The sequence below is a fragment of the Mesocricetus auratus genome, unplaced genomic scaffold (assembly GCF_017639785.1).
Source record: "Mesocricetus auratus isolate SY011 unplaced genomic scaffold, BCM_Maur_2.0 Super-Scaffold_100010, whole genome shotgun sequence".
Lineage (NCBI taxonomy): Eukaryota > Metazoa > Chordata > Mammalia > Rodentia > Cricetidae > Mesocricetus > Mesocricetus auratus.
In genome coordinates, this window is record NW_024429194.1 from 53,166,866 (window position 1) to 53,184,546 (window position 17,681).

At 40.4% G+C, this 17,681-nt stretch overlaps 1 protein-coding gene across 14 annotated transcripts in view; it reads right to left on the bottom strand.

Moving 5' to 3' along the window:
• Nucleotides 1–11,559, bottom strand: part of Ccdc150 (coiled-coil domain containing 150) — a 124,569-nt gene extending 113,010 nt beyond the window's left edge. For 13 of the 14 annotated variants that reach the window (XR_005879937.1, XR_005879936.1, XR_002385094.2 and 10 more), the window contains exons 1-2: nt 11,348–11,559; nt 53–216 (exon numbers count right to left, since the gene is read on the bottom strand). Coding sequence is in view for 6 of the 14 variants with exons in the window: in XM_040753622.1 (XP_040609556.1) it covers nt 53–216; nt 11,348–11,404 (221 nt within the window). In the remaining 8 variants the exon portion in view is untranslated. The remainder of the gene's footprint in view (nt 1–52; nt 217–11,347) is intronic. The other variant, XM_040753627.1, reaches the window with a different exon arrangement.
• Between the last annotated feature and the right edge of the window lie 6,122 nt (nt 11,560–17,681).

A 17,681-nucleotide genomic window follows, 5' to 3' on the forward strand; every position in this document is an offset into this window, starting at 1 on the left:
AAGCATCAACTTAAAATTCTTCAAACTGAAGCAATCTAGTTAATTTTGTTACCGTTTGTCACCATAGCCCAGCATTATTAGGTCATCTCTCAGAGAACTGGTCTGTTCCTCAACAATTCTCATCTTCTGCTGAAGTATTGTGAATGTCTCAGAAGCTGTCGCGTTGATATGGGTTGGAGACAGGACTGGTCTGCACACTGTAGTTTCCATATGCATCTAAGGTCACAAGGCTACAATGTTAGCATAGGAGTTTCTCTTACTGTTAGAAACAGTCACTGGCTCTTCCTTGTTTACTAGGGAACAGATGTGGTTCTGTTTTGCTCAAATATGAAGAGAAGTTTTAAAAGCCAACTTCTCATTCACCTTTTTCTCCCTGCTTCATGAGATAAGCAGCATCCCAGATAGATTTGTTCCATGGACCAGGGTCCCAGAGTGACAATGACATGAAATATCCAGACATACAATGAGTGAGTGAACAGTAGACCTACATAGCTGTGGTAGTTATTGAGATTGTTGAGTACTCTTACTACCATATCATAATCTAGTCTACCCTATTTGCTATTAGTAGACACATACTAGGGACCTGAGGCATTTGAGGGACATTTCTCTATTGTTACCATTCATTCCTATTATGACATCATAGTTATTAAGTGTCCTCCAAAAGGATGAGGTTGAAGCCTTGGTATCCAGCATGGTGGATCCAATTAGGGAAGGTTGGTCCTGATGACACTAACTTCATCACAGAACTAATCCTTTGATGAATTTACACTCAATAAGCTATTCGGAAGTTAAACCTCATTAAAGGTAGCAGTAGCACACTGGGCACATGTCTGTTAAGAGGACCACTTGCCTAGATTTCCACTTCTCTCTCCCACTGCCTCCCAAAGAGTAGCAGTGCTCTGCTATCCTGTCACGATGCTCTCTCTGCCTTGCTACAGGACTTCAGTGATGGGGCCAAGCGACCACAGGCCAAAAACTGTGAAAACATGAGCTATGATAAATCCTTCTCCCGTACGTTTATGTTTTAGACTTTTTGTTACTATGACAAATAACTGAGGAAAACTTAAGAGGACCTACTTTAGTTCACAAACTAAGAGGCTTCAACCCAGCATCACGAGAAGGGTGTTGTAGAGCAGAGCAGCTCATAACACAGTGGCCAGGAAGTAGGGAAAGATAATGTCTGCACTAACAGGCTTTAGATTTTCCTCCCTTGACCTGAGTTCAAGCTCCAAAACCCATGAAAAAAGCTTGATACCCTAACCCTTATATGCCATCCTAGAGCCTTCATCCAGTAGCTGATGGAAACAGAAGTAGACACCCACAGCTAAACATGAGCTGAACTCCTGGAATCCAGTTGCAGAGAGGAAGGAATGATGAGCAAAGGGGTCAAGACCAGGCTGGGGAAACCCACAGAAACAGCTGACCTGAACAAGGGAGAGCTCTTAGATCCCAGACTGATAGCTCGGGAACCAGCATAGGACCGGACCAGGACCCCTGAACATGGGTGCCAGTTAGGAGACCTGGGCAGTCTATGAAGCCTCTGGTAGTGGATCAGTATTTATCCCTAGTGTACGAATGGACATTGGGAGCCCATTCCCCATAGAGGGATACTCTCTCAGCCTAGATAAACGGGGAAGGGTCTAGGCCCTGCCCCAAATGATGTGACAGACTTCAATAATCCCTCATGAAGGCCTCACCCTTTCTATGGAGCAGGAGGATGGGGGTCAGTGGGGGGTATGGGAGGATGAGAAGGAGAAGGAACTGGGATTGACATATAAAATAAGGTTATTTCTAATTTAAATAAAAATTTTACTTACAAAAGTCATTTTTAAAAAGCTAGATACAGTGACTGTGCATTTATAAGCACAGCACTGGGGAAGCAGAGACAAGACTTCCTGGAGCTTGCTGGTCAGCCAACTTAATCTAACTGGTAAATTCCAGGGCAAGTGAGAGATCCTGCCTCAAAAAACAATGTGACCTGATGCTAACCTATGGCCTCCAAATGCATACACACTACAAACAGCCACACTGCATACAAAAATAAATACAATTATTAGCTTACTGTTTGTCTACAGCAGTGTTCAAATACACCTTACAACCTATTTTCATAACAGGAGCAAAAACTCTTTACAGGTATTATTTCCCTAGTCTCATCTCCTTAAAATCAGTGAAACTAAGGGGAAGTAGGACATGTTTTAGCAAGTTGTCCATTTAAGAGTACTTAGTGCAATTATTCACAGCAAAAAAAGAACAAAAAAGAAAAAGAAAAAATAGTACTGTACTACTAGAATGTTTGAGGAGGAGGGAGATGTACTTTATTGGTAGAGCGTTTTGCAATTTAGCCTTGTTTAGTCATGAGTACTACATAAACATGACTTGGTAGTACATGCCATGCCAAGACTTGAAAGGTAAAGGCAGGATAATCACAAGTTCAAGGTCATTCTTGATTGGATAATACATCTAAAGCCAGCCTGCCCTACATGAGACTCAATAGACAGACAACAGTAACAACAAAACCCCACTGAAATGTTTGAGGAAGGTCGAGAATGGAGATGTGGCAGAATAACTACAAAGCACACAGAACATCATAATGTGATAAGAAAATTAATCACATCGTATCTATTGTCCAGTGTCTTCAGCTTATGGGCATGAAGGGAAGTTCACATCTACTAACTTTTTTTTATGTCTTCAACTTGTAAAGCAGAAGACAAAGACACAGGCAGATGTTAATGGAGAGTCTGGACATATGTCTGACTTTTCTATTGCTGTGATAAGACACCAGGACCAAGACAACTTATAGAAGGGGCTTACAGATTCACAGGGTTAGAATTCATGACATCATGATGGAGTGCATAACAGGAGGCAGGAAGTCATGGCATTTGAGCAGTAGCTGAGAACTTACATGAGGAGACAACAGCATGAGGCAGAGAGAGAAGCTAATTGGGGATGGTGTGAGCTTTTGAAATCTCAAAGCCTGTCCTCAGTGATATACCTCCTCAAATAATCATTCCCAAACAGTTCCACCAACTGAGAACCGAACATTCAAATACATGAGCCTATGAGAACCATTCTCATTCAGACCACAACCAACATTTCTGAAAGAAAAAACAAAACAAACAAACAAACCCTAGGATATGGAGACTCCTAGTCATGCTACTACATTAGCCAGGACAGTGTTTCTTGTGTAGCAGGAAAGCAGATCCTCAAAGTAACTCTGCAGAACTGGTTCTGCTGTCAAAATACAGGTCTAGAGCAGTCTAAGCCACATGGAGAGAAAACAGAGCAGAGTAGTGGAGAAACAACACATAGTTACTGCCACTCTATTTTATGTCAACTGCTAATCTTGTGTTTGTTTACAAGGTGGGAGGTAGGGGCAGAGGAAAAAATAGAAAGGGAGTTTCATGAGACTTGTGTAGACACCACTGACTCCTTTGTCTTCTCTCCAAAAGATGACATGGCCAGCACCCTCTCAAGGTGATGCATGCCAGCCAACAAGACTTCAAGCAGAAATGAACAAAGACTCTGGGAAGACTTTTGGTTTTCTGATTAAAGGAACAGAAATTATAGCCCAGTCACTTCTTTCTCCCATATGAGGCCAAGTTTTCAAAGCTCTCCTGCAGTCAGTCATTGTGGTGGTTTGAATAAGAATGCCCACAGGCTCCTAAATTGGAATGCTTGGTTCCCAGCTGGTGGAACTATTTAGGAAATATTACGAGGTGTAGCCTTGTTAGATAAGCTGTGTCACTGGGGTGGGCTTTGAGGTTTCAAGAATCTTTCCCAGTTAGCTTTCTCTGTCTCCTGCTGGTAGATAGATATGTGAGCGCAGCTCAAGCATCGTGCTTGCCTATCATGCTCTCCAACATAATGGTTGTGGATTCTAACTCCCAAATTAAATACCTCCTTTTCTAAGTTGTTGGCCATGGTGTTTTGTCACAGCAGTCGAAAAGTAAGATGGCCATGTAGTACTTACATAAAAACAGAGACATGGTTCACCAGTATCTTAGCCTCTGTTCCTGCTGCTATGATAAAACACTCTGACACAAACAACTTAGGCCAGGTAGGCTTTCTTGATTCCACAGCACAGGGTACAATCCACTGTGACAGGGAAGTCAAGACAGTGGCAGCTCAAAACACCTGATAACTTTGTATCCATAATCACCAAGAAGAAACCCAGCTATTGGTAAGTTCATTCACTTTTTCTATTTTATAGAGTACAAATCTCTTATTATGGGATGGTGCCACCCAGTCTTAATTTAGAAAATGACCCATGACCCACGGCTCAGAGGTCATCTTCTATGTTATTCTAGATTCAGTCAAGTTAGTTACACTAACCATCATAATTCCATTCCTTGTCACCTTGACACCAAAACATCGTTAAGCCATAACCTTCTAACCCTTGTCTCCAAAGGTTCATGACCGTTTTATAGTTAACATTCATTCAGTATAACTTTAAAAGTCCAGTCTCCTATCTTAACTGTGAGTTCCTACAACATCAAAAGGTGCAAAATTCAAACATGGAACAGCACAGAGTAAATATTCCTATTCAAAAATGGGAACAACTGTGGTATGGCAAAAACAATTAAACCAGACTAAAGCCAAACTCCAAAGCAAACAAATTCTCGCCCTAAGCCTTACAGTTGGGGGTTTCTACATAATCAAGAGTTCCAAAAGGCTTGGGTAGCCCCAGTCTGCTCATTCGGCACATACAGAGACTTTCTGGGGCTGCTAGTTCCACTCCGTATTGCTGTGTCTCAGGTAACCACTAATGGGAAAACAGAAGAGTGAAGGACAGGAGGGAGCAACAGTGACACTTTTGTATTCTCTATAAGGAAACATCTGAAGAATCTGCATGTTTACCTTTAAGTTTGGAGTACCTCAGGAAGGTGAGACTCAGTAGCCTTAAAGTATGAAAATTCTATTGCACAGGGGCAATAATGAGGGAAATGTGAAGGAAACTATAAGGAAAGAAATACAAGCACTTCTCTCAGTGGCAAGGATCACCACTCACCACACAGGAAACACTCAACTTCGGAATTATTGTCTCTCTCTTCCATTCCTACAAAAGGTTCTAGTTGCAGAGGAAAGCAGGAAAGCAGATTTGGGGGGAATTTTAATCCTCTATCCTCTCAGATTGCTGACTCTCTGAATAAAGCACAGTTCAAAGATTCAAGTCTTCCCCTGCTCACTGGCATCCCTGGTGACAGGCATCACCAACTCTGGTGTTCTGGTTATAGAACGAAGAGGTAAAGAAAATAACAAGCTGCATGACCAGAATCCCTCTCAGGCCTCCCCTCAGCTCCCGAGTATTTGTGATCTCCATCAAAAGAGTTCAGGGGACATGGAACATGGAGGGGAAGGGAGAGTTCAGAGGACACAGAGAACATAGCGTTTATTATACAGTGAAACAGAAAGGTGAGAGAGGACAATGACCAAGGGGCCACTGTAAGGCATACACCCTCAAACAAATCCATTTTTTGGAGTTTATTAATAAGAAGTTATAGGGGTATCTGAAAACTCTTTTGCCCCTATCTCCTATCCCCATGACACACGACTCACTCCACCATGGGGAAACAAAATTCACTGTCAAGCTTAGGAGCCCTTGGGAGAAATTGCAGCATCGGGATGGCTGAACAATTAGAGGAATGCTAAAGGAAGAGTGAGATATGGAGTTGACATATAATAAATTAAGTACTGAAGTGAAGCTTAAAGGTCAGCGTTTCTCATCTTTTGTTGCAGTTAGTCATTCCTATCCTGTCTTTAACTGCTAAAATTCTAGCTAAAAGATAATACCTTAGAACACCCATGTCTCATCATTTCTGCCAAGGACTCCAAAATGAGTGCTGCTTTAGTCCTAAATTTGCATGCATGACAGTAACAATCATAATACTGGCACAAGATTTTATTAAAGATAACAACTCATTTACTTTTCATATGCATACCAGGGTATTTGATAAACATTAATTATAATATTTCTAAACTATAATTACTCAAGTGTCCATTCAGGATTGTGCAAAAGAATACCATAAAATAGTAAAAATGTACTTCATCATATCAAATCACAAATAATACTGAGTAAAGAGTGGTAAAAATATACATAATATATGTATATATTCAGGATTCTATGCTAGAAAACTGAAAATTATGAAAAATTAAACATGTTTAGTCACATATTTATTTCTGTATAAATGATAAAACTAGACTCCATACCCAGACTTACCATACTCTCATCCAGGGTCTACCCTGGGTCCCACCTACTTTGCCCAGCCTAATCTGACTACTTACCACACTTATTTAGCCTAGATCCCACAGTGCACTGGCTTAATTGAGACTTCATTGCAAAGCAGTTCTACACTGACCCATGATCCCAAAACAACAGGACTCTCACACATCATATCCACAGTTACAATACTAAGCACACATAACAAAGAATGTGTGTATTGGAAGTTGTAAAGGCAAAAACAAGTCACATATAAAAGAAAAGCCATTAGAGTAACAACTGATTTCCCAGTGAAAACTTTGAAAGCCAGAAGACCCTGCAGCAATGTATTTCAAGTCCTAAAAGACTATTATAGCCAAGCTAGAACAATATACCTAGCAAAACTATCTGCCACAATTGAAAGTGAAAGAAAAATTTACCAAGACATAAACAGCCTAAACAAAATGTATATCCAACAAACCAAACAAAGAAAATACAGAAAGCATTATTTCAGGTTGAAGACTGGAACAAGTACATCAAAGAAACTGCGGAAAGAAATACAAAGCCATAATTATTAAAACACAAAATACCACCAAAAATACAAAAAAAATGCCACCAAAAATCAACAATACAGTGACTACAATTAACTCACACATTTCAAATGCCAGGCAACAGTGGCATTTGGGAGGCTCTTGGGAAGCAGAGGCTGACAGGCAGATCTCTGAATTCAAGGCAAGCCTTGTCTACAGAGCACAGCCAGGCAGAGCTACACAGAGAAATCCTGTCTGGAAAAAAACAAAACACATGCACCCATGCACTCACCCATGCACTCACTTCAATAATAACTTTAAAAATCAATGCCCTCAACTCTCCAGCCAAAAGACACAAACTGACTGAATGGATCAAGGAACAAAATCCATCTGGTGCCTACAAGAAACACATCTTAGTTTAAAGATAGGTACAATCTTAGAGTAAAAGGATGTACACAAGTACTCCAATCAAAGTAGACTAGGAATCAAGTACTGCCATCCTAATATCTGATAAAATAGACTTCAACTGAAACTAGCCAGACAACATCAAAAGGGACATATATATATATATATATATATATATATATATATATATATATATATACACACCAAACTCCAGGGTGCCCAGTTTCACTTTTTAAAAAAAAATCTAGCTCTGGATTTAAAGAAACAGATTAACTTCAACCCATTAACAACAGGCAATTTCAATGCCCTACATTCACCAATAGATGGGTCATCTGAACAAAAAATAAACAGAGAAACATCAGAAATAACTAATATCATATATCAAATGAACTTAATATTTACAGAATATTACACCCAAAACCAAACAATACACATTCTACTCAGTGGCACACAGAAGCTTTTCTAAAAATAGATGACATCCTGGGATACAATAAGAGATCTTTACAAACTCAAATAAATAAATAGATAGATAAATAAATAAATCACTCTTTGTATCCTGACTATAATGCAATAAATTTTAAATTGACAGCAAAAAATCTCTAGTAAATATATAAACTCATAGGGATGAAACAACTCATTAACGAATGATGAAAGTATAAAAGAAAAAAAGCAAAAAAGAGACACTTACTAGAACTAGATGAAAATAAAACAAAAGACAATAAAACCTCTGGGACACAAGAAAGCAGTCAGTCTAATGAGGGAAATTTATAGCTCTAAATGCCTACATTAAAGAAAATCAGAAGAAGCACAGCTAAATGACTAATTATGCAATCCAATAAGTTGGAAAAACAAACATAAACCAAATCCAAACACAGCCAATATCAAGAAATAATAAAAAACAGAACAGAAGTCAATGAAATAGAAACAGCCGCAAACCAATACAAAGAATCAAGTCATCTAAGAGCTGGTTATTTTGAAAGAGTAAATAATATTGACAGATCCTTGGCCCACCTAACCAAAAGAAAGCCAGAACCCAAATTAACAAAATAAAAAATTAATAGAGAAACATTACAAATGACACCAAGAAATTCATACTATCATAATATTCTAAAGACCTGCAAAAACCAAAAAATCAGATGAATTTCTAGATTCAGGCAAATCACCAAAATTAAGCTAAGAAGTCAACAATTTAAAGACACATAACAAATGAGGAAATTGAAATAGTAATAAAAAGTCTTCCAGCCAAAAAAATGTCAGAGTCAGACAGATTTTCAGCAGAATTTTAGCAGACATTCAAAGAACAGTCCCAAAGAACCAGTCCTTAAACTACTCAGAAAGAAATAACAACAGAAAGACAGAGAAACAGACAACAGTCCTTCTACAAAGGCAGTAACATTCTACTAACCAAAGCAGGTAAAGATGAAACAGTGAAGGACAAAGAGAAGAGGAAGAGGAGGAGGGAGGAAGGGAGGGAGGCTAAAGACCAATATCCCCCATGAAAACAGACTCAAAAATATACAATAAAATACTTTAAACAGAATATGGACATGCATCAAAAAGATTATACATCATTACCAGTTGTCTTTATCCCTGAAATACAGGGATGGTTCAATATTAAATGCAATAAACAATATAAAAAAATCACATGACCTCAGTAGATAGAAAAAAGTGTTTGACAAAATCCAAAATGCTATCATGATAAAAGTTCTAGAGAAGGTAGGGCTAGAAAGAAATACAAATATATTTTACTGTGTTGCTCAAGCTAGTACTTGAGCAACAATGCAAGAGAAAGCAATTAAAAGAAAACAAGCAGAGAAAGAAGTCCTTAAACTATCCCTATTTACAAATGATATGATACTATAGAGATCCCCAAAATTCTAAGAGAACCCTAGAAAACAAATTCAGAAACACAGCAGGATACAAACATCAACTTCTACATTCCTATTCACAATATACTCAAAGAAAATAAAATACCTAGGAATAAATCTAACCAAGGAAGTGAAGGACCTCTGCAATGAAAACTTTGAACCTTTGAAGAGATAAAATACACTTAAAAAAAAAAAAGGAAAGACTTCCCATGTTCCTGGATCAGGATTAATAGTGTGAAAATAACCTTTTTACCAAAAGCTATTTACAGATTCAACCAAATCCCAATCAAAATCCCCATCTCATTCTTCACAGAAATAGAAAAAAATACATCTTCAAGTTCATATGGAATCACAAATGATCCCAGAGAGCTAAAACCTAAGCAAAAAAGATATATTACACAGCTATAGTAATAAAATCATTATGCACTGCTACAAAAACAAACATAGAAGAACCAAACATTGAGTACACATAATTTCATCCACTTAATATTTTACAAAGATACCAAAGCATATACTGGAGAAAAGAACGCATCTTCAACAAATGGTGCTGGGATACCTGGGTGTCCACATGCAGAAGAATGACATTAGAACTGTATCTCTCACCCAGTAGGTGGTAGAAACTGGACCCACACCCTCCAGAAGAGTGGCCACTGCTCTCAACTGCTGAACCATCTATTCAATATCGAGTCAGTATCTTGAGATGATTATACTCGTGTTAGCCTTTTAAGTTTCTGAGTCAAAAGTAAAGGCAGAAGACAAGCCCAGCCATGGACTAGTAAGATAAGTTACACAAGGTATAGGAGAGGACCTCTTCAGAGACTGTGAGAATGTCTGTCCACCAGGTTACGGGCAGATTTTTGTGGCTGGTGTCCACATCAGAGAGGAGGGAGGGAGGGAGAGAGGGAGGGAAGGCAGAGAGAGAGAGAAAGACAGAGAGAGAGAGTTGCAAAAGAAAAAAAGCTACCTTCCTGAGACCTCAGAAAACCTGGAAGCTTACCACTAAGAGTCTGCTAAGGTAGGGAGAGATGAATACATTTCATTAAGGCAGTTATTTAGCTATTTAGTTAGTTATGCTTGGAGGTAGGGTCTTGTGTAGCCCAGGCTGCCCTCAAACTCACTGTGTCCTGAGCATGACTTTGAACTTCCCACCCTTAGGTCTCCACCTTCCAATGCTAGAATTAACTACACAGACCACCAAATGGGTTTGGCAAGCACCCTACTGTGCTATAGCCCAGGTTCCTCCCACCTTAGGTCTTATGTTTCTTTCTGCCTCTTGGCTCCAGGTTCATCTCTTCAGGTTGCAAAGCAAAATTTCCTCCTAAGCATAGGAGGTCTTAGCCTGGCTTGTGCAGGTGAAGTTACTGCTATCTTCATCAAACCACTGAGTCATTGCAAAGGGATTACCATGGCATTTGTAGCATTGACAACATATTTGTATTCAAGTCTCAAAAGGGTTTCCTGCTTTGGTAGACATCTGCTCTCTGTATCGGAAAGGCTCTTAACTGACCACAAGCATGCAATTTTTATCAGAGAAAACTAACAGATATGTGTTATGTCCCAAATAGTGTCTGAAGACAGTCTGTGGTGGTGCATGCCCTTAAATCCCAGCACTCTGGAGGCAGAGGCAGGTGGATCTCTGAATTCTAGGACAGCCAGGGCTACACAGAGAAACCGTGTCTTGAAAAACCACAACTCTATTATAAACAGTGCTTGAAAAGCAGCTGGTGGGAAATGGCCTTCATCCTCCTGTTCCCTGCCTATCATTCCCTATCACTGCGGGAGTCCACGAAAACCCAAAAGTCTGTGCGTGTCCCCTGTTGACTAATGTCTTCAAGTAGGATTGCAGTCCTTAGGTTTTTGTGGGTTTTTTTTAGTCGTTTGTTTTGTAGAGTTTCGTGTCATAGCGCCTTGGCTGCTGTGGGTGCCAAACAAACATGACAATAAATACTTAACAAGATCTATTCCAGCACAGGCCCGAAACAATGCACAAATGAAAATTCCACTTGTCTAGGAAGCAAGTCAGGGAGGACAGCCAGTGGCCGAAAACCAACGTTAATGGCGAAAGGCCGTCCCAGGAACCTCCAACTAACTGTGTATAAAAGGCGGCTAAGGCAGAGGTCTCAGTGACCGGCCACCCTCCTGCGGCCATGGTCCGACCAAAGCCGACTTAGAGTTGCTTTTCACAGCCAGACTGAGTGCTGACGCATGGTTAAATCAAAGCCCTGGAGGTCTGGAGGGAGGGACTGGACTCGGCCTGGGAGGGAAAGGGAATGGAGGCCTTGCTCTGAGGCGTGGTCTCTCCCCTGCACCGCCCACCTCGGGTTACCGGCCCGGCCCGGCAGCCTCACCCCTAATCCATCCACCAGCCTGTAGCTCCGTCTGGCGGCCAGCAGGTTTGGTTCCATGGGCCTAAAACCGCGCTTTAAACCACCCCGCTCGCCAGCGGGGTTGCTCCCATACGTAGGCCCACCCGAGGTGAGGCATGCCGGGAATTGTAGTTTTCCCGGCCCAGCAGGGCCCTCCGCCTGGGGAGGGACCCTAGCCGGAATCCCTCAGCGCGCCGGGAAACGCGCCGCCACGTGACCGGGATGACGCCATGCTCCATTGTGCTCCCAGCAGGGCATGCTGGGAAACGTAGTTGCTGCCCTCTTCCCACGTGGGCGAGACCTGTGTCCGCTTTGCCTAGATAACCGGTCTCACCCTGCAGGAAGCAAGAGTCCAAAATCAGATGTTCTCAGTTGTAGGAGAACCAAAGGATCAAATAACTTCTGAACGTTGGGGAATTAACAGATTTTTGCTAAGGACAATAAAAATGAAAAAAAGCCAGCTTGTTCTTGTAAAAAGGAACCCCACTCGGCCCTCTTTGATGATGATCAGGTGGACAGTAAACCACACAAAAGCTATTCTCTAATTTTCTGTCTCTTCAACATAAATTATGACACCTGTTGACAGGTAAATGAAGCTAGAAGAGGGAGGGAGGGAGGGAGGGAGGGAGGGGAATGAGAATAAAAATCATGTTTCTCAGTTTTGCCGTAAAAGTATTTACACTCTATGAAAAACCTATAGTTAAAGAACGTGATATTCAACTTCGCTGGAGTTTTGGGGCACTTTGTAACACCCTCAGGGCAATTAAAGTCCTTCCTTCTGGCTGATAACCCAGCTCTCCAATAAACCTAGTCAAATCCGACATGCCTTCTCATTTATTTAGCAGGTGTCTTGACTGAATTAATTATACTATTCTGATTCTTGATTTTTGTGATGATTGGAGCTGCCTGAGCTGGGAAGAATGTCTGCCCATCAAGCCACAGCTGTTAAGACATAGTCATAAGACTGTGTGACTTATCCATGGAAAATGTTAGTTCAAATAACACTTTAAACATGAAAAGTGAAAAGGCATTTTGAAGCATCAGTGCAAAAACAAAGCTGATAATTTTCAGTGTATATACAGTTGTTCTTCCAATCGCCTACGATGTTTCTGTGGAACTAACAGATGGGCACGTGTAAGCACGCCACAGAAAACCCTCAGGCTTGGGTGGTTTACCTTCTCCAGTCTCCCCATTAAGCAGTAGTCGGAGAGCTAAATCGAATAAATGTGGTTCTTTCCACCTCTTGTCTCCTATCCATCCTCTGGCAAATGAGGATTTAAGTGAAATAATTACGAAGTCAGAGAAATGAATTTAAAATCTTCAATATTGAAAATAAATTAACACCCAGATATTCAGTTTCTGTTTCACTGAAAATTCATTACCTTCAACATCTAATTTTGTGGGTTTGGTGAATATTTTTGTTTGTTTTGGGTGGTTTGTTTTTCAGAGTCATGATAATATAGTCTGGGTTTGCCTTGAACTCGAAAATTCTGCTGCCTCAGCTTCCCAAATGATAGTATTTCAAACATGTGCTGCCAAACTTAGCTTCTGGTTTCATGTTTGACGAAATTGGACACACTTTTTTCTTTCTGGTTTCCTTCCTGATTCTCAACTAATTTTTAAAATGCTGACTCCATTCATAAAACAAGGTAGTTCTATTCATGGAAACCATGGCATTCCACGTGGACCACATACTATCTCACCACAACACTGAAATTGCCTCCTACCTGGTTTTCAATGTACCCTTCATAGTTACTTGGGTGATCTTTTTTTAAGTCTGATCATCTCAGTCTCCACTTGATACCATTTAATACTTCCACTCATTGGACTTATACTTTCCCACCAAAAAGGATGAAGCTCATACTGCTTATGGTTTCAACCTCACCCACTAGCCCCTCTGGCCCTATTCCCATAACTCAGGGCTTTGAGCACAGTCTGCCTTTGTGACTTATTTCTCTTCTTCTAAGATGATATTCTCTACCCATTCTTAATTGCAGTGTATTTTGTCTCTTGTTAATGAAGTTCTTAATTAGTCTAGAAAATAAAAAAACCGAAGATATAGAGGAAGATGCTGAGAGAATGGAGAGAAGGAGCAAGCCACAGCCACACCTTACCTCCGTAGAGTCTCAGCAGACAAGAGAGCAAGTTGCTGTTCTCCCTGCTTATATCCTGTTACCTCACTTCCTGTCTGTCTGTACAGACCTCCAGATCTCTATGGTTAGCTAGTGGCAAGCTCCATTCTCTGACGTTTAGGCAAGCTTTATTTGTACAAGCAAGATACCGCCACAGTTTCCTTTTAAGTAGACTTAAGCTATTTGAGCAAGGGAATTTTGTCTTTACAATTCTTCTTCTTCTTCTTCTTCTTCTTCTTCTTCTTCTTCTTCTTCTTCTTCTTCTCTCTCTCTCTCTCTCTCTCTCTCTCTGTGTGTGTGTGTGTGTGTGTGTGTGTATGGGGGGGTGCTTACATGTAGCATATGGGACAGCACCTTGGCTGCAAAGCCCAGTGACGAGTACAGTAGAGTTCAATTCCAAGGTCCTTGTGGTTGAAGGAGAAAACTGGTTGTCCTCTGACTTCTCTGTGAAAAAACACATATAAGCACAGAGAGTTCTTTAAAGTGAGTGAGTAACCTCATGAGTTTTAAATGCTTTTATTAGAAGAAAGCATTGTTTTATTCTTTTGACTACCTATTCTTTGACTTTAGGCTGGGAAAAGCCATCTGCTTTCTTCCAGAGATGTCACTGATTTGGCAGTGTTACAGTCACAAAACAACAGCAAAATTCCCTCCAACACTTTCCCTCAGATTGAATTGTATTCTTTGGACAAAGAAATGCAAACACAGAAATCAAATAATTCATATCTTGTGCAAGTTTCTCACTTTATGTAAGCTATCCAGATCTTTTGGTTTGTATCGGCATTGGGTATAGACATTAGGACTTGGAGGAATCTTTAACTGTTAGTGAACCAGCAAATCAACCCCAGGCTTCAAATATAGACCTGTGAGTTGAACTGTCCAACAGTTATAGTGGTCTTATGAGGGCTTTATCCCTTAGCTCCACCAATTAAGTTTTGTGGTCATGCAGGTTTTCTTTTGTTTTTATAAGTAAAGTCATGCTATAGCAACATTGCTACAGCTATTTTGCATTTTGAAGATTGAAGTACTTCCTTAGTTTGGGTATATTGACATAGTCATCAAAGGAAAAAACAGAGGCCTGTAAAATGGTTGAGCAAATAAAGGTATCTTCTGCCAAGCCTGATGACCTGAGTTTGGCCCCCAGACCTCACATGCTGGAAGGAGAAAACTGTATGACACAAGTAATAAAAACCCAGAAACAGATATTGGGGTTCAAGCTGAAGATCAGAAAAGTAAAGTAGCCAGCCATTAGTTCTTACCTCTACCAAGGCTGAAATGGAGATCCTGACTTCCCTGTGACTGGAAACTGAGTCTCACATGAGACCCTTTGCTTCTTCATTAAATGCCTCTCTAGGCTGGGATTAAAGGTGTGAGCTCTTGTCGCGTCTGCTGCGCGGCCTGTGTCCGAGAACGTGCGGAGGGTGTCGGGGATTGACAACACAGAGACTCGTTCAATGATGTAAAGAAAACTTTAAACAGGCTCCAAAAAGGTTCAAGAAAACCTCCTAAGAAAAGCTCCCACCAGAGAAGCTTCTGCTCTCTCCTCTCCCCTGGCTGGTTCTGCTCTGCCCCCAGAAGTGGATGTGGGTGGGTCTGAAGATGCGGTTAGTCTTTGGACAAGGTCGAGGTCAGGGCGGTTTCCGTGGGAAGGCCTTTTCCAGGAACTTATTGCCCTGGGCATTGTATCGTTTTTAGTAAACATGTTTTTACTAAACATTGTCTTACAGCTGCCTACTCCCAGGCAGAAGGGGAAGTGGGTCTCTGCTCAAGGTCTGGTGTTCCCACAAGCTCTTTTTCTCTTTTTGACTAATTTACTATCATGTAGCCCTGGGTGACCTTAAACTCACAGAGATCCATCTGCCTCTGTCCCATGAGTCCTGGGATTAAAGGTGTGTGCCACTACTGCCCAGCTTCTATGGATGTGGAAAGCTTTGCATTCTGATCTCCAGACATGCTTTATTAGATCATAAATAATGTATCACCACAGAACTGACTCCAGCAAGTTGTCTTATCATATCAACATGCACACTGTGTTCCGTGTGTGACTCCTCCATATGCACAAAAATCAATTAATAAATGTAATAAAAGGGAGGTATAGGAGTGCTGTTTAAATTGCTTCACATACATCAGCTGCCCAATATTTCAGAATGAATAAAACCAGTGACATTGGGAAGTCTTTTTGTTGTTTTGTTTCCATATGATTTTCAATTATGTGACCATTATTGGAAAGATTATTCCTCCCCTATTGAATTTCCTTGTACCTTAAAAAGTCACTTGAACCTAGCTGAATGATCTATTTCCTGATTCCTCTGGCTCACTGATCTATGTGTTCATCTCTTTGACTGAACTACACTGCTTCTGATTAGTATAGTACAAAGTTGGTTTTGAACTTTAGTAATGTTTCTTTCATGAATGTGGGTGCCTTTGTATTTGGGGCATAAATGCTCAGAATTGAGACTTCAACTTGATGGACTTTTCCTGTGATTAATATGAAATGTCATTCTTCATCTCTTTTGATTGATTTTAATTTGAAATTTAATTTGTTAGATATTAGGATTGCTACGCCAGTTTGTTCCTTGGGTCTGTTTTATTGGAAAATCTTTTCCCAACGTTTTACTCTTAAATAACGTCTGTCTTTGATATTGAGATGTGTTTCTAGTATGCAGCAGAAGGATGGGTTCTGTCTTCGTATACATTCTGTTAGTCTGTGTCTTTTTATAGGCAGGTTGAGACCATTGACATTAAGGGATATTAATGACCATTGATTGTTGATTCTTGTTTGTTTTGGATTCATTGGTGGTGGTGTTATTGTGTGTGGGTTTCTCTCCCTTTTTCTTTTGGTGTTTGGTAAAGTGGAATTATCTATTGCCTATGTCTTTGTGAGTGTAGTTTTCTTTGTTGGGTTCTAGTTTTCCTCCCAGTATTTTCTGTAGGGCTGGATTTGTGGATATGTATTGTTTAAATCTGGTTTTGTCATGGAATATCTTGTTTTTTCCATCTATGGTAATCGAAAGCTTTGCTGGGTATGATAGTCTGGGCTGGCATCCTTGTTCCCTTAGCATTTGTAGGACATCTGTCCAGGATATTCTGGCTTTCATAGTTTCCATTGAGAAGTCAGATGTAATTCGGATAGGTCTCCCTTTATATGTTACTTGGCCTTTTTCTTTAGCTGCTCATAACATTTTCTCTTTATTCTGTAGGTTTGATGTTTTGATTATTATGTGGTGAGGGGACTTCTTTTTCTGGTCCAGTCTATTTGGAGTTCTGTAAGATTCTTGTACTTTCATAGGCATATTCTTCTTTGGGTTAGTAAAGTTTTCTTCTATGATTTTGTTGAATATATTTTCTGTATCTTTGAGCTGTATTTCTTCACCTTCTTCTATACCTATTATTCTCAGGTATTGTTTCTTCATGGTGTCCCATATTTCCTGGATATTTTGTGTTAGGGATTTGTTGGACTTGAGATTTTCTTTGGTCAATGATTGTATATCCTCTAATGAGTCTTCAACACCTCAGATTCTCTCTTCCATCTCTTGTATTCTATTGGTTATACTTATATCTGTAGTTCTTGATCATTTACCCAGCTTTTCTATTTGCAGCATTCCCTCCTTCTGTGTTTTTTGTTTGTTTGTTTGTTTGTTTCTATTTCAGTTTTCAAGGCTTGGACTGTTTGATTTGTTTCCTTTACTTGTTTAGTTTTTTTTCTTGACTCTCTTTAGATTCTTTAAGAGATTTGTTTAGTTCAATTTTTTGGTTTGTTTTTCTTCTATTTCTTTAAAGAATTTCCTTGTCTGCTCTTTGAGGGTCTCTATCATCTTCATAAAATAATTTTTAAGGTCTGTCTCTTCTGCTTCATCTATGGTGTGCTTTTTGGGTCTTGCTGGTATGGAGTCTCTAGCTTCTGGTGGAGTCATATTGGTCTTTCTATTGCTGAGTGTATTCTTATACTGTTGTCTTCCCATCCCTTCTTCAAGTGGGTGCAGGTAGGGTCTCTCTGTCTCCACTGGTCTCCCTGAAGCTCTGTGCATGGGTGTAGGGAGAGCTGAGGGTGGGATCTGGCAGGACTCACTTCGTTCCTCTCTGGGTGGGTCCACTCGATGCCAGGAGCTGGCCCCAGAAGATCAAAGGAGCGGGTGATGGGCAGGGATTGGGTCCCCAGGAGGACCCAATCTCACCTGAGGCCA